The sequence below is a fragment of the Hyperolius riggenbachi genome, chromosome 1, assembly GCF_040937935.1.
Source record: "Hyperolius riggenbachi isolate aHypRig1 chromosome 1, aHypRig1.pri, whole genome shotgun sequence".
Taxonomy (NCBI): domain Eukaryota; kingdom Metazoa; phylum Chordata; class Amphibia; order Anura; family Hyperoliidae; genus Hyperolius; species Hyperolius riggenbachi.
This window is the reverse complement of record NC_090646.1, coordinates 308,742,636-308,763,249: the sequence shown is the minus strand read 5'-3', so window position 1 is coordinate 308,763,249 and position 20,614 is coordinate 308,742,636. Positions and strand designations below refer to the sequence as shown.

Below are 20,614 nucleotides of genomic sequence, written 5' to 3'. Positions count from 1 at the left end.
GCCCTTGCTGCGATGGAGCAACAACACTCACTCCAAAGCAGCCAGTCTCAGCCACAGGTGGAGGATGAGGATGTAGATGTTGTGGAGGATTTCGTGGAGGTGCCTGAGCATGATGAGGAGGGAGAGCAGAGTAGTGCGTCATCTCTGGTTCATGGTTGGGGTGAAACTGTAATGCAAGATGAACATCAGGATGATTTTACAGTTTTAAGTACACGTGAGGAGGAGGATGTGGAGGAGCAGGCTCTGGTCTTCCCAATGGCTGGTCACATGATAAGATGCTTCCAAAGGGACCCCCGGATACGCAATATTAAGGAGAGGGAAGAGTATTGGTTGGCCACCCTCTTAGACCCGCGCTGCAAGGGTAAGCTTGTTCAATTCATTCCTTCCAGCCGGCAGGAGGAGAGGATGAGTGAGCTACAGCAGGCCCTCGTCCAGCGTCTGTTAGCGGCTTTTCCAATGCCTCAAAGCCCAGCTATCCTCACTCATCCTACGCAGCAGGTGTCTGTGCCAAGCAGAGCCAGTAGACCAGGAGACCTGTTTGGTGCCATGAGGCAATTTTATGGTTCAGATCAGCCTGCTGCAGCAGCAGCAGTACCAGGAAGTCAGGAGCAGCGGCTTCATCGTATGGTTGCTGACTATATGGGGTCACTCAGTGCACCAGACAGCATGCGCACAGAGGACCCCATGGAGTATTGGGCCGCCAGACTTGATACCTCTCGTGAGCTGGCTCAGTATGCCCTTGAACTCCTTTCATGCCCACCTTCCAGTGTCATATCAGAGCGGACATTCAGTGCGGCAGGCGGTGTGGTCACGAATAAGCGATCCCGTTTGTCCACGGATTCGGTGAACAGACTAACATTTCTAAAAATGAACCAGTCCTGGATTGTCAATGACTACTTGGGTCCTCCTGTCATATCAAGGGACAGAATGAGTGCACATTAAATTCCCTCTCCATCGCTAGTCCTGTTTTTATTCTTAGCAGTGTTCCCACCATTAGGAAGTTCAGGGAAAAAAAATTTTTTGCCAAAAAACTGTTGATCTTAATAATGGTGTTGTCATCACCATATACATATACCAAAAAGCAGCGTTGGTTCGTCACAGCGGTGTTCCCACCATCAGGATTCACTGCCCCCCCACCACCACCACCACATAAACCATAACTATAGCCTGTTGCTGTCATTCATCTCAGTGTTACCACCATCAGGGTGCTCTGCTGAAGGGGACAACAAATATTTCTCTGCCCAGGTCAACCTCCACGACCCTAGAGCCGCCCACGCTGTACATTTTATACTCCGATATTTCTTCACATCGATTTCACCACCATCAGTGTGCTGTGTTTTAAAGAATGTTATCCAAAAAACTGCTGCTTATTGGTTGAGATGATGTGTGGCCAGCCATGGTTTTTGTAATATTGTATTTAAACATGGTCATTCAGTGATTCAGTGCCTGTTATAGTATGTAGCTGGTGCTGTGCTGCTGGGTGTGGTCTCATTATCTTTTCTTGTTGCTGAACCTTGCCTGTACTTTTACTACCTTTGAGGCTGCATGTATTGATCTCAGAATTTCCTTTACCTATCCTGTGATTGACCCCTTGTGTACTGCAATACCTCACCTGTGTATGACCCTGAATTCTTATTGGTTTGGCCCAGTCTTACGATTTTGTACCTAAATTACCTGATGTACTGTGTATGCCCCTGGCCATGTTTGTGACCTTTCCTGACAATTTATCCCCGGATTCTGTGGTTTTCCTTGTCCTTCAACCTATCAGCCTTTGCACATTACACAGTAATATATATTTGAAACCTTGAAATTATCATAAAAATATCTTGTGTTATCCCCAGAGGGTTAAAGGACAACGGTAGTGAGAGGTATATGGAGGCTGCCATATTTATTTCCTTTTAAGCAATACCAGTTGCCTGGCAGCCCTGTTGATCCTCTGCCTCTAATACTTTTAGCCATAGCCCCTGAAAAAGCATGCAGCAGATCAGGGGTTTCTGATATTCGTGTCAGATTTTTTTTACAAGATTAGCTGCATGCTTGATTCAGTTTTGATTCTGATACTACTGCAGCCAAATAGACCAGCAGGGCTGCCAGGCAACAGGTTTTGTTTTATAGAAATACATTTATCAGCCTCCATATACCTCACTACAGTTGTCCTTTAAGCATGGTCGCTGTGTCCAAGGCGATGTTCCTATCTGCCTCTGGAATTTTTTTTATTTGTACACTGCCTGCTTCTCCTGCATTATGGTGGTGATGGTCACTCGGACCGAGTCGATGCTCCCCCCCCCCCCCCCCACACCACTGTTAGTTTATGCGATATATGTAGCACTGCCTCATCTCCACTTCAAATAACAAAAAGAGGATGATATTTGCACGCGCTCACCAAAATTGGACAGTTGAAGACTTGAAAAGTGTTACCAGGTGTGATGAGCCTCCACAGAGTCAGAATGTGGCGTAAACACAATGAGAACATGGATCCATCATGCCTTGTTAACACTATGCACACTGTTGGTGGTGGTGTAAGGTGTAATGGTGTAGGGGATGTTCTCTTAGCACAGTTTAGGCACATTAGTGCCAAATGGGCATAGTTTCAATGCCACATGCTACATGAGCATTGTTTCTGACCATGTTCATCCCTTCATGACCACCATGTAGCCATCCTCTGATGGCTACTTCGAGCAGGATAATGCAACATGTCACAAAGCTTGAGCCTAGGTTCACTGTTTCAGGGCTTTCAGCGGTCACCCTGGTTACCAGATCCCTGTTCCTCCGCTTTAGGTCCGACCAGAGTATCTGGACCTTTTTTGTACTCAGGACACGGTTGTACTTTGTCCTGAGTACCCGCTGGACCCTGTCTATAAGGACATGCTGGTCCCTCCTACACACCTGGTCGTAGCGACCTCGGCTGAAGGTCTGTAAAATAAATTAAAAAAAAGTATTAATACCAAATATATGTATTACACAATAGTTAATTAGTGTTTTTCTTACATACAACTAGATGAAATACACATGTAGAATATGATATTATTAATAATTACCAGGTTTAAAAATTGTGGTAGCCAACTATGACTGCTGCTAGTAATTTGAGATTAACAATGAGTATTAGAAGATATAAGGGGACACGATGTTGGGGCCTACCTTTGGATAGGGACAGATTTTAAGAACCACCAATGGCTATAACAGAAACCGATTATTGGTAGCTTTCTATAAATAGAGTTGATGGCTATTGGGAGAGATTATGCACAAGATATGAGTGACTATAAAAACCATCTGCACCCCTACACTGGGTGGCAAAAACATACACTGCTCTCATCAGTAGATGCCAGTATGGGGTCCACTGTAAGCCAAATCCATCTCCAATTGCTACTGCCTTTCTCATGCCTAAATGAACCAAAATGTGTCTAGTGGCACAGATGATGCATTACATCAAATTCAACATGCCAGTTATAATAGCAAAAGTGTTCTCCCTGCTGAAAGTTGAGGGGCCACGAATTGCTACTGCTATCACCCTACTAGCTCTAGTCTTACATCATTTGGCATACCAGCGGTAATCTCATTGCAACACACCTTTGAGAGCTGCATTCATCCCTAAACCCATCCAGTACCACCTTTTGTTGATCTTGAGCGCTGCCTCCGTGGCCAACAACTACTCCTGCATGCAAAATCATGTTGGCTTGCTGTGCATTTTGCAACAATTTTGCTTCAATTTCTGATAACAACAAAACGTATTTTGAAAACAGCCACTCTGTCACTGCTCTGCTACACATACAGTACATAACTGTCCATTACATCCATAATTCTGCATGGCCCAAGTGCCCTTATAAATCTAGGGGGCTGTTTACACTCAGTAATGTGCCGAAAAGGATTAAGATGGCATAATGCCCTAGACAAGATATCAGCGTTGATGAGCACCGGGATTTCTTTTAGCAGGATTAAGTGGGTGCTATCAGCCACTGGGCCCCTAGGCTGTCTCCAGGTCTTATGCAAGTTATGCAACTGCCTAGGTTTGCCCTGTGGATGATACCGTTCTGGTTCTGCATAGTAATTTCTCTTGGCACTTACATAACGCAAAGTACACTGTTTGTACAATGTGTGCTATTATACTATATATTTAACTGTATAGTAGATTTTCACACTCTGTCTGAGAAAATGTAATCGCCAGTTGCATGGCAGACAGGGCCGGTTGTACACTTTTTACTGCCTGAGGCAAACTTGTGAGAATAGACCCCCACCCCTCAATTTGGAATAATCACAATTTTCACATAATGTTATAAATACCATGCATGACAACAAAAAAGAAAACACCCTCAGTATAAGTAGGCAGCTAGCCAGGTATAGATGCCCCAGTATAGGTGGCCAGCTAAAGGTGCCGCCAGTACAGGTAGCTAGGTATAGCTGACCGCAGTAAAGGAAGACAGGTAAAGGTGGTCCGACTATAGAAGCCAGGTATAGTTGCTCCAAGTATAAGTTAACCAGGTAGGTGCCCCCAGGATTGGTTAACCAGGTACAGAGTTGACATTGATATAGTACCTACGTACAGTTGCCCCCCATATAGGTTAGCCAGAGAGGTGTACCCAGACTGGGACTGAGCCCACTAACAGTTGTGCGCAGTTGTGTCCCCTTTTCAGAAACATCAATGTTACAGATGCTGAAAAGCGGACACAACTGCGTACAACTGAGCCAAACTGCGTTAGTGGGCTCAGGCAGGCCCCTAGTAAGCATCCTGTCCCCCCTCCCTTCCTGTCCGCCACTCCTTTACCTTCTGCAGTCAGGCAGCCCCTCCTCCACCACCACTGTCCCCTGATGGCTGAACGCCCTGATCGCAGTTAAAGGGACCATGAGCAATTTCCTCCAGCCCCCTCTAGCCCGCGAGGTCCTCATGCACCATCCTGGTACACTCTGTGGTCCTGTTCCCGGCAACTTTAGCTGAAGTCGCCCGCGTGCGCTCCCATCACACATGCTGTGTTTCTTCATACTGTGCAATGTAAGAGTCCCACACATGCATGGTTCAGTCTCACAGAACTGCGCATGCGCAACATAGAGAACTGCACTTGCATGGTCAAAGTTACGGGGGACAGGAACACTGAAGGGGGACCATGAGGATTCTGGGGAACCTCGCTGGCTGGGGGGGGGGGGGGGGGCAGGAGGAAACCCCAAGTTAGTCCAAATTTCATTTTCATGCAGGGCTCATAGTCCACAATAACAACAAAATGTATGGAAATTGCTTACATTTTTTTATACTGTACGCATGCTGGTGATGGACAGTTTTCAGGGCTGCCTGCAACTTGCAAGTGGTCTACAAAAATGCTTGCAAGATAAAGAAACGCTCGAAGGCATACTGTATGGGGTCGGGGGAATATGAGTTGAACTTACCCGGGGCTTCTAATGGTCCCCTGCAGACATCCTGTGCCAGTGCAGCCACTCACCGATGCTCCGGCCCCGCCTCTGGTTCACTTCTGGCATTTCAGACTGAAAAGCACTGTCTCTGCGCTGCCATGTCCTCACTACAGCTGATGTCACTAGGAGCGTACTGCACAGGACCAGTATGGTCAGTGGTTTTCAGTCGGAAATTCCAGAAGTGAACCGGAAGCGGGGACCGGAGCGGCGGTGAGTTGCTGTGCGGGCACAGGATGTTTGCGGCTGACCATTAGAAGCCCCGCATAAGTTCAACTCATTTTCCCCCCACCCCCCTGAAGTATTCTGTTAGTAGAAAAAAAAAAATTTGTTAAAAAATAAAAAATTGCCGCAATATTAAACGCCAGGGTGGTTAACAAAACTGTATATCAATCAAGGTAACCAGTGGCTTAGCTAAGCCTAAGGAGCTATGGGCTCCGGGGCAAATTTTATGCGGGGGCCCCCCCAAGCACTATATACATAACAAATATAACCGCAGTGTCAGAGGAGCAAGTAGGGGATGGTTTGTTAATAATTACTACTATAAAGGATCTATAGAAGTGATAATTAACAGCACAGGACCAAAAGAGAGCTAATATTATGCTTGATGGAGGGCCGCTCGGGGCTCATATGGACCAAGGGCCGCGATGCGATCGGACAGTCGCAACCTCTGCACCCCTATTGATACACCACTGAGGCCGCGCCACATGGCAAAAACGCTTGCAGGGAAAAATGCATGTAAACAACGCTTATGCGGTTTTTTTTAAAAAAAACAACATAAATAGTTACCCAAGGGTCTGAACTTTTTAATTATGCATGTCAAGAGAATATGTTATTATATTATTTAAAGTTATAAGCTTATAAATAGTGATGGACACAAATTGAAAAAATGCACCTTTATTTCTAAATGAAATATCGGCACCATAAATTGTGATAGGGACATTGTTTAAATGGTGTAATAACCGGGACAGATGGGCAAATAAAATACATGCGTTTTAATTACGGTAGCGTATATTAATTTCAAACTATAATGGGCAAAAAATGAGAAACAATGAATTTTTTCCGTTTTTCTATTATTCTTCCTGTTGAAATGCATTTACAGTAAAGTGGCTCTTAGCAAAATGTACCCCCCAAAGAAAGCCTAATTGGTGGCGGAAAAAACAAGATATAGATCAATTCATTGTGATAAGTAGCAATAAAGTTATAGACTAATGAATGGGAGATGAACGTTGCTCGAATGCATGAGATTTTCGGCACTGCAGTGCTGAACCGGTTAAAGATCTCTGATGTTTTTCCGCTTTCTGCTGTTTTCCCAACCATTTTTCATATACTAAAAAAAAAATGCAAACACATACGCGAACCGCAAATGCATACAAACACACGCAGTAAGCATGAAAAAGGCACCTGCATATAAAAAAACGCAACACCCAAACACACCAAAAAAAACAGTAAAAACACATTACCCTAACACAAACGCACCTGCGGCAAACACTATGTTATATTATATGTGAAGCTAGCCTGAAGGTAACAATGCTACAATACAAACCCTCTGTAAAACCTGTGAGCCTTTTAGATGGTAAAGACATTCACAAAAACAGTTTAAAAAATGATATACAATGTGTTTGATGCATTACCGTAATAAGCATTTCCTTCATGCCTGGAGGGATTCTGGGAGGCATCTCTGTCTCAGTCTGTGACACACACTGCTCAGCTCAGTCTCCTGTCCTCGCTTGTGCTGTAGCACGTGCAGGCAGCCACTTCCCCTATGAGATTGCTCAACTTCCTGTTTTTGTTCGCATTAGCCAATCAGAAGCGAATCAACAGTAGTCAGACGAACGCTAACAAATTTTCGCATACGAACGCTTACATTACACTGTGATCAATGAGAGTAATAAGAACTATCGCGAATTTACGTTACGTAACTACGCTTAAAACGGTTGCATGCAAGGCAAACGTAATTTCGCGATACCCACCGTAACGCGAAAACTAAGCGAAAATTAACGCTTACAGTAATATGAACTATTGCGAAATTACGTTATGTAACTACGCTTACAAACGGTTGCATGCAAGGCAAACGTAATTTCGCGACACCCACTGTAATGTGAAAAATATGCGAAAATTACGGTTACGCGAAATTTCACGAAATCCTTCTTCATTACGATTATGCACTTACTGCCATAATCGTTATTACAGTAATTACGCGAAATTTCGTGAAATCGTAATTAGGTCATTACGCTCATCTCTAGTTATGCTATGCTATGCTCTGCTGGCCTGGCTGGTGGTGATGCTGTGCTGGCATTACTGTGCCAGCTTGGCTGGCGGTGATGTTGAACCAACCTGGCTTTTGCTAGGTGAGGGGCTTTGCTGGGCTAGGCAATTTGCTGTGGGGATTTTGGAGGGGTTTGCTGAGCTGGGAGCTTTACTAGGCTTTGCTTGCCTGTATGCTTTGCTGGGCTGGGACCAGGAGGCTTTGCTAGGCTGGTGGGTTTGCTTTGCTGGGAACTGTGCTTTGCTGGGCTGGGGCCCTGGGGCTTTACTTGGCTGTAGATAAGTAGGTGCCCCCAATATAGGTTAGATAGGTAGGTGCCTCCAGTATAGGTTAGATAGGTAGGTGCCCCCAGTATAGGTTAGATAGGTAGGTGCCCCCAGTACAGGTTAGATAGATAGATGCCCCCAGTATAGGTTAGATAGGTATGTTCCCCCAGTATAGGGTAGATAGGTAGGTTACCTCAGTATAGGTTAGATAGGTAGGTGCCTCCAGTGTAGGTTAGATAGGTAGGTGCCCCCAGTATAGGTTAGATAGATAGATGCCTCAAGTATAGGTTAGATAGATAGATGCCCCCAGTATAGGTTAGATAGATAGATGACCCGAGTAAGGCACTCCGGGGGAGGAAGTAGGAAGAAGATGAAGGCTACGCCTGTGGGGATCGGAACGGAAGGTGAGTTCTTAACACACGCACACACACACACCCGCTCCGCCCAGTGCCCCCTCCTGCCGCTCAGTCTGATCCGGGGCACCATGGCAACAGGTTCGGGGGCGGTGCTCTGGATCAAAGGCCCTAGCGACGCCACTGTTAATACGCTAGTGTGGTCTGATACCATGAAGTTTTCAATATGGGCCTAGACTACAAAGGTCCAAATAAAACTGATCTATCCATATACAATCTAATCATGTATACACATTATGCACCTATGAATAATATGTAAAGTCTTTGTCAAGAGGATGGAGGTATCTCCAACAATCTGCAAAGGTGTATTTCTTTCAATAGCTTGTTAAATCTGGACATGGTCTTACCAGAAAGAAAAGTGGTGCCAGATGACGAGCTCATCTTAGGTTTGCTTATGACGATCAAGTCACATCCGAAAATCAACATTCTCTCCATAAATTTAGTCAAATAAATTTAGTCAGCTTCTCAAGGGTTCAAACATGCAAAAAAAAAAAAAAAAAGTAAGATCAGCGCATCACCAGACCGCCTTTCATTGGGTACCAACAGAGAAGCGCTGAGCCCCTCCAGAGACAACGAAACGCACCTTGAAGCTCCAAACCAGAAGCTCTGCATATGCACTAGTAGCCAGGGATGAGCTCCGGATGATTTCTGAATGGGTTTCATTCGGAATTCATCTGGATAATAAATGCACTTGAGCGGGTGGGTGAGTTAAACTTACCCAGCTGCCGTCTGCTTTAATCCATCCCACGGCGCGTCCCACGCTGCATTCCAAGCTGCGTTCATGTGACTACCGCGTTTCCTCCTTCGGGGTTGAAGGAGGAAGCGTAGTAGTCACGTGGCACGGCTTGGAATGCGGCATGAGATGCAACGTGGGGCGGGTTAAAGAAGACTTCTTCTGGGTAAGTTTAGCCCCCCCCCCCCATTAGCCACATCAGCTGCACTAATTATCTGGATGAAATCTGGATTAAACTCATTCAGCTTTTATCCGGAGCTAACTATTAAATGGGAGCAGAGAACCGTAGAATATACTTACAGTTTATGTACACAGTGGAAAAGGGCAGCGCTACTTAAGACAAACAGCATCCAAATGACTACCTGCATGAGTGTGCAGAGCTTACTAATAGACAACATGCAAACCCTGCATTCAAATCAAATGCCATTGGAGGATATTGGTTTCCATAATAGCTTGCATTAAAATTATCAAGTACTTGACCCTCCCACCACAATGAGGTCATCCTCTGTGGAAGGGGTCCCACCTCTAACTAAATTAAAAACATGCATATGCGAACCCCTTGCATGTAAGATACGAGCTGACCCTGAAATTGTAGGTCTACATATTGGAGGAGTTGAAGAAAAGCTCAGCCAATATGCGGACGATATGATCCTATATCTAGCCAACCCGCACTCCTCCTTGAAGAGATTACACGACCTCATTTGTGAAATGGGCGAATACTCGGGCATATCGGTGAACTGGAGCAAGTCTGCCATACTTGGCCTAGATAACCCGCAGGTATCCCCCCTTTCTCTTCCATGTCCTTTACAAATAACCTCCAAATTCAAATACCTGGGAGTCAACGTCACTGCTACCCCTAAGGACTACTTTGAAAACAATGTAACCCCACTAATAGCATACACACAATCTAAGCTTTCCTCATGGACTAAACTCCCACTCTCTGTAGCAGGCAGAGTAAATCTCATCAAAATGGTACTGTTCCCCAAAATCCTCTACATAATCCATAACTCGCCTTCCTATATCCCTAAATCCTTTTTCAAAAAACTGCAGTCGTTACTACTTTCTATTACATGGGGTAAATCCAGAGCTAAACTCAAATTCGATATACTACAATGCCCCACGGCATCAGGAGGCTTGGCCCTTCCTGACGCACACTTATATTACCTTGCAGCACAACTGGAACAATTGGCACACTGGTTTACCACCGACTCCCTACAAACCCCAGAACTATTGGGATACTCAGCCAAAGATCGGGCCAAAAACCTACCTTTTGCCCTTTTGAAGGGCACTCTAACCGCACCTGGTATAAAGAATACAATTCTGTCACAAGCCACTAAAATTTGGGAAAACTCCAATAAAATAATTCCTTCCAAAATGCTGGAATACCATACCCCTCTCTGGCAAAACCCTTTGCTTCCAGAACTCTATTCTCTTCCCAACTCCTCAATATGGGCAGACACAGGTATTCTTTACTTGGGACAAGTATTCCACAACACTGTAATGCTCCCCTTCTCAATTTTACAAAACCGATTTCTCCTCCCTCCTATTTTTCAATTTTTATACCTACAGCTCAAACACGCACTAAAAGCGCAATTTCCCTTTGGCCTCCCTACCACTGGAGTATCACTTATAGAGGAATTTCTTAAAGATGGCCCTATGCAACACCACATTGGATCACTATATTCCCTCTTACTTGAACACCAATCTGCTCCTGTGTTGACCCGCTCCCTTAAAAAATGGACACAGATCGGGGTACAACTAGACGAGGATGAATGGGAAGACTGCCTACTAACCCCACGACTAGTATCCCCCTGTATAAAGGAGAGGTTAACTCAATTATATACACTGCATCAAAGTTATCTCACCCCCGCCCGAATCGCCAAATTCTCTACCTCCAACCCCTCCACTTGCCCCAAATGTTCATGACTTAACCCTTCATTTCTCCACCTTATCTGGTCCTGTCCTCCAATATTGGACTTCTGGAAACAAACGGTAAACTTTCTACATGATGTCATGGGCTCACCTGCCGCTCTGGACATTAAATTATGTCTCCTTAACTTAGTAGATGAAGATGTCTCTAAATTCGACAAAGTCTTTCTAATCGAAACACTCTTTATAGCAAAACAATGCATCACCTACAGATGGTTATCCCCTACACTCCCAACCCTAGCCATTTGGAAAACCAAAGTCAGAAACAGCCTTCCATACAAAAAGCTCATATATGCACATAGAAACTGCCCATCCAAGTTTAATAAAGTATGGGACAGATGGTCTAACAATATTTAATGCTACTGGACTACGATGGCTCCTTTCTAAATTAGAACTTTGTTATCCACTACTACCTTGCATAAGTATATTGCTAATCTATCTAATCTCCACAACTTAAATGTACATGCTTGTTTCCCTGTACATACTGTCAACTGCACTTGCTTTGTAATGTCGTTTATACAAAATAAAACTTTTGATTGATGAAAAAAAAAAACCCATGCATATGCATAACCTGGGGGCAACACGAAGTAAGGCTCCCTGCACACTGCATGCGATTCCGATTTTTAATCGTTTTTTACATCCGATTCCGATTTTTAATCGTTACTGCGTGCTGCGTTTTTCCTCCATTTTTCTGTTGATTGCATTCAGGGAAAATTGGAATTGCAAATCGGAATCGAAAAAACGGAATTGGAATCGAAATCGCAAAACAGATGTGCAGTGTGCAGGGAGCCTAAGAGCTCAACATGCAAAAAAGGTAGATCAGCGCATCACTGATTGGGTAACAACAGAGATAAGCTGAGCCCTCCTAGAGACAATAAACGCTCCTTGAATCCAATCCAGAAGCTCTGCATATGCACTAGTAGCAAACTATTAAATGGGAGTGGCTGACCATAGAATATACTTACAGTTTTTGTACACAGCAGAAAAGGGTAGTGTGACAATCCAGCCCTGCAATCCCGTCTAATCTGCTCCTGTTAGCGTACGCAGGAAGTACGGTGAGCAGACGGACAACAAAGACCGGTTGCTGGATCGTCAGGAGAAGAAGGTTAATGTGACAGAGTGTGCCAATCCTGTCTAATCTGCTCGGTGAAAAGACTGACAATAAAGATTGATCGCGCAGCTGCCGACAATATGTAATGTGACAATCACTCACCAATCCCGTATTACTAGGCCACTGTTGCCATGCAGGTCTCATGCACTAGAGAATTCTGGAGGCAAATTCACTGTGTGCGTAGTAAACGGTTAAGATTGGTTGGAGGTGCCCATACATGTACAATCACGATTGTATGTACAATCGGTAAACTACAAATATCGATTTTGCACTGTAAATCGGGTAAATTCACTGCCACCAATGTCCGGTTGAATGGAGCGGACAGTCTCCAACTAGCTACTCCTAAAAGGAAGAAACGGTTATTTACAACCTAGTATCACCCAGGGCCGGATTTACCATAAGGCACTGTACGCACATGCCTACAGGTGCATGATAATGGAAAGGTGGCTCACTCCCCTTCCCAAATGCCTGCCTTCCCTGAGTCCGGAGATGAGTGTAAATGAAAGGTTACTCACAGGGCCGGATTTACCATAAGGCACTGTAGGCGGTGCGGTCCGGTGGGGGTGTGTAGGTTCATGGAGGGCGAAGTCTAAGGTGCCAGGATATCTTTGCCTATAGGCTTCTGTGAGGTAAATCCGAGACTGGTATCACCTACTACTGCTTGAAGGATATTTGGCTACAACTAAAAGTGTCTTTCCATCAGTGTGAGTTCACTCTGCCCCCAAATTGTCAGCATGACAGCCGTCCTGGTTGTTGTCCTATTGGTTGTTTGTGGTGGGGTTAATGGCATCCTCCAAGTAAAGAGTTTCTGAAGGGCAGATTATCCAAATACTCCCATTTTGCTGATAATCAAAAACTTCAGCACTCCTTACATATGATAAAAGTCAGTTTCTTTTTATTAAATCATCAATAAAAAATTAGCAAAAAGTATGGCAGCATTCAAGCTGATGCTTTTCCGACCCCACTGGATCCTTAGTCTTAGCCAATAGTCCTTAAAAACCAAGAGACCCCTCCCCTTCCCATCACACCTAAAAACATTCTTAAAGGGCAATAACCCATGGTGGAAAAGCGGCTGACTCAAGTCACAGTGAATAAATACAAACAATTATTACTCAAAGGATTCCTGAAGCACTATTTCCCCTAGTTAAACACAAACAAAGGGAAAAGGAGGAGGGAACAAAACGGCAATCTATAAATATGTCATAGACTCTATAACAGCTGTCAACTACATAGATGTATATATGGCCCACAGGGAATTCTTATACACTGTGAGGGATATCTAGTTAATCTATTCGACCAGGGCAAACTGACCCAACAATAGGCTCAAATGAATACCTAAACACAAATATTGACAACCCACCTATAATTAAGTCCCTTAGGCTCCCTAGTACCTATATTGAAAATCCAACGTACCTCACGTTCCAAGTTATTTCTTTAAATCACCACCCCCTACTATCCAAATAAACCCTTTCTAGGCCTTGGAAGGAAAAGTGAGTAAGGTCACCGGCATGGCATGATGAAAATGTTTAGCTACATTAGATGGGTTAAGGCAATTAATGTTGGCAGCACCACAGTAGTATTCAGCAATTCTAGCCCTCAAAGGTCTAGTGGTGCAACCAACAGATTGTTTTTTTACATAAACCACAACTAATAAGGTATACCATGCCCCTGGTGCCACAGTTGATATATTGTTTAAAGGGAACCAGAGACAAACTAAAGGAAAGATTTTATACATACCTGGGACTTCCTCTAGCCCCATAAGCACGGATCGCTCCCACGCCACCATCCACTGCTGCCCGAAACTATGAGAACCGGCTCCCATCACTGATGTCACCGTAGCAGAGCTTTCTGTTGGTGGGGACTGCTCTGTTGGTGGGGACTGATCACCCCTCGGATGTTTTTTTTTTCCACTAATATTTATCTTATTTTTTGTAATAAATATGTGTATTTTTTTTATTTTATTTATTTTATTTCATCAAGCAAGTGGTCATAGTGAGAACATTTCCTCACTATTCTCAATGATCCTTCCAACTGTAGATCCAGAAAAACCATAGAAGTAGGATGGTTGGAACAGGTAAAGTAGAGATTAATATTGTTAGCATTCAAATACGAAACAAAATTCTCAAACTGCATGGTTGAGCCTCTCCAAATCATCACCAAATCATCACCAAATCATCGATATAGCAACTGTACCAACATATAAAATCTAAAAAAACATTCTCACCCAAGAAAAATTTGATTTCTTCCCAAAATCCAAGATATAGATATCTAATATATAGATAAGAAAAATTCCCCATTAAACAAAAAATAATTATGGGACAAAACATACTGCCTCTATGATGAAATATTTCAAAACCAAATTGTAGTCGCTATAGCGATTAAGATTGTATTGAAGCGGTATCTTCATAGGAAAGTTGCCACATAGCTTCCTTCTTGTAATTCTCCGGGTTGAGTACCACAACTGCTTCTTCCTTGTTGGCAATGTTGGCAACTGCTTCCCCCTTGTTGGCATTCCTAAAGTTATTTTTATTAGCCTTTAGGGAGGCAATTGCAGCCCTCTCTCCGAGGACACATTTTGGGGCCTCCGAGTCCCACCAACATCCCTGAGACGTGTAAGATCTCTCTCCACCATCTTTCGACAGGCGTGTACGGGCTTGAACAATACAAGATCACTTAAAATGCAATAGTATAGTTCCACCCCTCATACAATGTCATATACAATCCACAAAAAATAACAGGGTTTTAAATTAACAGTCAGTCTTTTATTCTTCAATTTTCAAATTTCTTCAAGATTGCGGACAAGTAAGCACAAGAACCAAATACAGGACTCCACATCTTAACAAAGGGCTGCCTTTGTGTACGGGCTTGAACCAGGTAAAAGAACATATTGGTAAACCTGGGCACACGCACATTTCCCCCCCATACCACGCCACCCATCTCTTGTAATTGATCTAACTCTAATCCAATTTGTAGATGTGAGGATGCCATCAGGCATGTCGGCCTTCCCTGGTGGGCATGAACAGGCCCAAAAACCATTGCCATCAATTTTAGAAAAATGCTTTTTTGAGCATAACATTATGTGTGAACCTGTTCACATCCACTAAAGTTCCAATGAGGTCAAAATGCCTGGTGGGATCAAAGGACAAACCCACATGACAGAACAGATGTATCATACTTATTAAGTGCATAATCAGACAATTATTCACTTTCTCTCTCTGTCCCTCTGTGAGTATCGCAGATTGCGTCCTGCTTTTGTGTTCACCTCCCATTTTGCTGCATGATTAATAAGTTGCACATAGCTAGAGTCATTGCTAATCACTTTCAACAACACACAAATTCTTTGACCGGCAGCAAAATTTGATGTGCGTGATCTGAAGTCAGACACAATATGGAATGGCTGTTTTATTTGCACATAAAAGCAAGTAAGCAATGAGATAATAATTGTTGATTCTTCAGTTGAACTCAAAGGGATTTGTTTTTTTCAACGAAAAAAAGTAGAATTTCTATGCAAGCCCCTTAGGGGGCGAAGAAACAGGCAGCTTCTCATAGCATTTAAGGGTGAAGGAATTTTCTGAAAATACTTTGTTGTCTGCATTAAGGTGGGTACAGAAGATGGAGGGTGGCTGTACAGCAAGAATGATCAGAGGCTTGATGAATGAATATATCTTTAGAGCTGAAAGGTCATAGTGCTAACCAATTAGCCATTATGCTTTTCTTCCATTTTTTAACCTATTCTCACATTGCGTAGGTTTGATGAATTACTTTCAACTCTTGTTCAGGAACTTTTACTTTTAACCATTATTATAAGTCACTTATGTACCAAATAAATGCATTCTTAAAGGAGCATTAACAAAACAGACTGATCAAATACATTTTGTTTTATGATTTTAATAATCTCTTTTTATTTTTACTTCTTTTTCAGAGGGACTTCTGAACAATGCCAGGGATACAAGTGTCATGGATACTCTACCACTGAATGGTAACCATGGGAACCGTTATAGCGTTGCAAGTGGTGGATATCTCACCGACTGTGTTAAAATAATTGACCGTGGCTTTAACCATAAAGAGACTTCATTGGAGAAAAAAATTTTGAAAGAACTTACCTCTAACTATATACCTTCTTATATGAACAACCATGAGCACCCATGTGAACAAAGTCGAAACTTGGTGAATAAGTTGATAAATAACATAAATAATATGAAAGAAGATGAAACAATTGTTCTTGATGATGCCACATCCTTTACCAATGATGAGATAATGGGTCTAGAACTTATACATGAGGAATCTGATGCTCCATTGCTGCCCCCAAGTATCTACCCTGCAGACAGCCACCAGCCTCATCATTATGCCAGGAAAAAGATTCCACCAGACAATGGTAAAAGTTTTTTCCCCTTGTTAAATAATGAGCACACTGAAGCAATGCAATCACCAAACAAAGATTCTCTCTATACCAGCATGCCTACATTAACTGGTATCGCTACAACAGGAAGCATTACTGCTACCACTCAGACTGACTCCTCTCCGGCAAAACCTAGAGATACAGATGATTTATACTACAAAAGCATGCCAAATTTGGGCACTCGGAATAACATCCATCAGCTTCACACTTACTATCCTTTAGGAAGAGGAAGCAGTGATGGATTCATTTTGCCACCAAACAAAGATGAATCTCCCACTGAAGAAAACTGCAAAGAACCAGCTCACCTTGTCACAAGTCTATAGAACATTTATAAGGGGAAATAATGTTAACAAACTGTTTTATGATTTACTATAAGAAATACTATTGTGTGTGCTCCTAAATCTTTATGCTGTAAGACATTTTTTTAAACTGGCATTTTTAGTCCTATGTACAGGATACCACTGTAATGCTCTTATTTTGTTCTGTTTCTCATTCCTCAAAAAAGACTTCATTATGTTAATGAATCAAAACAGATAATGGCACTCTTTGTGGCCTTCTTTAATTAGCTATATAAAGGAACTGGATAACGTTTCTTTTTTTACAAGGATAGTAATGAAAGCTGGCTGCCAAACTGCAGGTTTGGACAACATGGGTTCTGGTTGTTAGACACTTGTGCATACTGCATTTAGCATTCAACAGAAATTTTCAAATGTACAGGATCTTCTCAAAAAATTAGCATATTGTGATAAAGTTCATTATTTTCTGTAATGTACTGATAAACATCAGACTTTCATATACTTTAGATTTATTTACACACAACTGAAGTAGTTCAAGCCTTTTATTGTTTTAATATTGATAATTTTGGCATACAGCTCATGAAAACCCACATTTCCTATCTCAAAAAATTTGCATATTTCATCCGACCAATAAAAGAAAAGTGTTTTTAAAACAAAAAAGTCAACTTTCAAATAATTATGTTCAGTTATGCACTCAATACTTGGTCAGGAATCCTTTTGCAGAAATGACTGCTTCAATGCGGCATGGCATCGAGGCAATCAGCCTGTGGCACTGCTCAGGTGTTATGGAGGCCCAGGATGCTTCAATAGCGGCCTTAAGCTCATCCAGAGTGTTGGGTCTTGTGTCTCAACTTTCTCTTCACAATATCCCACAGATTCTCTATGGGGTTCAGGTCAGGAGAGTTGGCAGGCCAATTGAGCACAGTCATACCATGGTCAGTAAACCATTTACCAGTGGTTTTGGCACTGTGAGCAGGTGCCAGGTCGTGCTGAAAAATGAAATCTTCATCTCCATAAAGCTTTTCAGCAGATGGAAGCATGATCCCACTTTTGAACCAGAAACAGTGGCAGAAGCGCCTGACCTGGGCTACAGAGAAAGAGCACTGGACTGTTGCTCAGTGGTCCAGAGTACTTTTTTCCGATGAATGCAACTTTTGCATGTCATTCGGAAATCAAGTTGCCAGAGTCTGGAGGAAGACTGGGGAGAGGGAAATGCCAAAATGCCTGAAGTCCAGTGTCAAGTACCCACAGTCAGTGATGGTCTGGGGTGCCATGTCAGCTGCTGGTGTTGGTCCACTGTGTTTTACCAAGGGCAGGGTCAATGCAGCTAGCTATCAGGAGATTTTGGAGCACTTCATGCTTCCATCTGCTGAAAAGCTTTATGGAGATGAAGATTTCATTTTTCAGCACGACCTGGCACCTGCTCACAGTGCCAAAACCACTGGTAAATGGTTTACTGAACATGGTATGACTGTGCTCAATTGGCCTGCCAACTCTCCTGATCTGAACCCCATAGAGAATCTGTGGAATATTGTGAAGAGAAAGTTGAGAGACGCAAGACCCAACACTCTGGATGAGCTTAAGGCCGCTATTGAAGCATCCTGGGCCTCCATAACACCTGAGCAGTGCCACAGGCTGATTGCCTCCATGCCACGCCGCATTGAAGCAGTCATTTCTGCCAAAGGAATCCTGACTAAGTATTGAGTGCATAACTGAACATAATTATTTGAAGGTTGACTTTTTTTGTTTTAAAAACACTTTTCTTTTATTGGTCGGATGAAATATGCTAATTTTTTGAGATAGGAAATTTGGGTTTTCATGAGCTGTATGCCAAAATTATCAATATTAAAACAATAAAAGGCTTGAACTACTTCAGTTGTGTGTAAATGAATCTAAAATATATGAAAGTCTGATGTTTATCAGTACATTACAGAAAATAATGAACTTTATCACAATATGCTAATTTTTTTAGAAGATCCTGTAGTTATTATAGTAAACAGATCACAATGCCATGCTATGCTTTAGTGCCCATTCACACAAGGGCGATTAGCGTCCATTTACCGATTGTAACTATATGGCACTCACTGTTGCGATTGCTGTCAATCGCGGGCAATCGCAAATGCTTTGCATGCAGCATTTTTCCGCGTTTGGAGAGCAATTGCGATCAGTATGCTTTTAAAGTGCTAATCACGATTGCAAAAACCGTGAATTTGAACAGTGATTTTACTGCGATAATCATGGTAAAATCACCCGCACAAAATGGTGCTACCATTTTGCCACTTTTCAAGTGTGAATGGGCCCTTATTGTTGCAATACAATCTGATTTCCAGCTGTTTGGTACCATTGATATAAAAAAAAACAACAATGTATGCTAAATTCAGTATTCACCTTTCTTGGCTTAGACTGAGTACAATGAACACAATGGTTTGCAACAAATGTAACAATTATTCTGTTCATGACTCTAGATTGGTTTATACTTCTTTGTGGAAAACAAAAACGTCCTAATTCAACAAAACTACAATAAAAGTAATAATAAATGATTTTAAATCACATGCTAATTTCATATATTTGTGTTTTTGCTATATTAACCAACTATACCAACTATTCAAGAAAATGAATGGCAGAAAATTTAAAGATTTTATGTGATGTACCGATTTTTTTTCTGAAGTTTGTGTCCCTGTTAAATTAGTGAAAAATAATCTAAACTTTTTATTTTGCTTGTCTTACAAGTTTTTGTCTCAAGCAAGAAACAATGCCCTATGTTTGCCATTCACCCTTAGATTTTATAAAGCAAATGTTCACTTATTAATAAAAAAGGAACATATTGAATTTAAAAGTAAAACTTACATCATAAAAAGTGTTTTTTTTTTTTTTTTTGCAAGATTCTACTTTTTGTATGTTTAAGGAAAGCACCCACAGGAACTGCACACAGAGGATTGTTAAAACTAAGAGAGGAAGGGCTTTTAGGCGGCATACATTAGGCTGGTAGATTCAAGGGCCCATATGCAATTACTACTAGTATCATTATTATTATTATTATTATTATTATTTGGACCATAAGACACACCTGAGCATAAGATGCACCTAGGTTTAGAGGACAAAAACCAGAATTTTTTTTCATAAACCTAATGTGTCCATGTTGCCGGTGCATCTTGTGGATAGTCTTCGCCAAACTGTCTCCCCTCCTATGCTTGCAACCTCTGCTCTGTAACTGCAGCTTAGAAAAGTAAACGCATGTTTCTCTCTCTCTGTCCAAGCTAATTGCAAGCTATTCTATAGTGGCTGGATAGTGTAATGGTTAAGGGCTATGCCTCTGACATGGGAAACTAGGGTTCGAATCTCGGCTCTGCCTGTTCAGTAAGCTAGCACCTATTCAGCAGGAGACCTTAGGCAAGTCTCCCTAACACTGCTACTGCCTATAGAGCGCGTCCTAGTGGCTGCAGCTCTGGCGCTTTGAGTCAGCCAGGAGAAAAGCGCTATATAAGTGTTTGTCTTTGTCTTTATTCTGTACAGAAAGTGCTGAAGTGAAATAACTAGATGGTGTCATTTCTGAAGAAACCACAGGATGTTAACTTGAATACACTTCAGATATCGCCCCTTGTGCATAGACAGTATAGAGAGTGTTGGGAACCTGGTTTAAACTGTGAAAATAAAAACAGATCAAATTTTACCATTGAAATCGGTTAAAAAATCTTATTGGCTGTTTTTGGCTCCACCCACTTTTATAATTTGAATCCCAGTCATTTAATGACCGACTGTACCAAATTTGAAGTCCCTGTGATTAGCAGTTTGAAGCAGCCAATC

The 20,614-nt window shown here is 42.4% G+C and overlaps 1 protein-coding gene across 9 annotated transcripts in view; it reads left to right on the top strand.

The window, feature by feature from the left end:
* The window catches only part of ADGRL3 (adhesion G protein-coupled receptor L3), a 2,975,920-nt gene extending 2,958,671 nt beyond the window's left edge, over nt 1-17,249 (top strand). For 5 of the 9 annotated variants that reach the window (XM_068233819.1, XM_068233821.1, XM_068233820.1 and 2 more), the window contains one exon: nt 16,038-17,249. In XM_068233819.1, coding sequence (XP_068089920.1) covers nt 16,038-16,837 — 800 coding nt within the window. In that variant the 3' untranslated portion in view covers nt 16,838-17,249. The remainder of the gene's footprint in view (nt 1-16,037) is intronic. The other 4 variants (XM_068233825.1, XM_068233822.1, XM_068233824.1 and 1 more) reach the window with 3 other exon arrangements.
* Nucleotides 17,250-20,614: the final 3,365 nt, after the last annotated feature.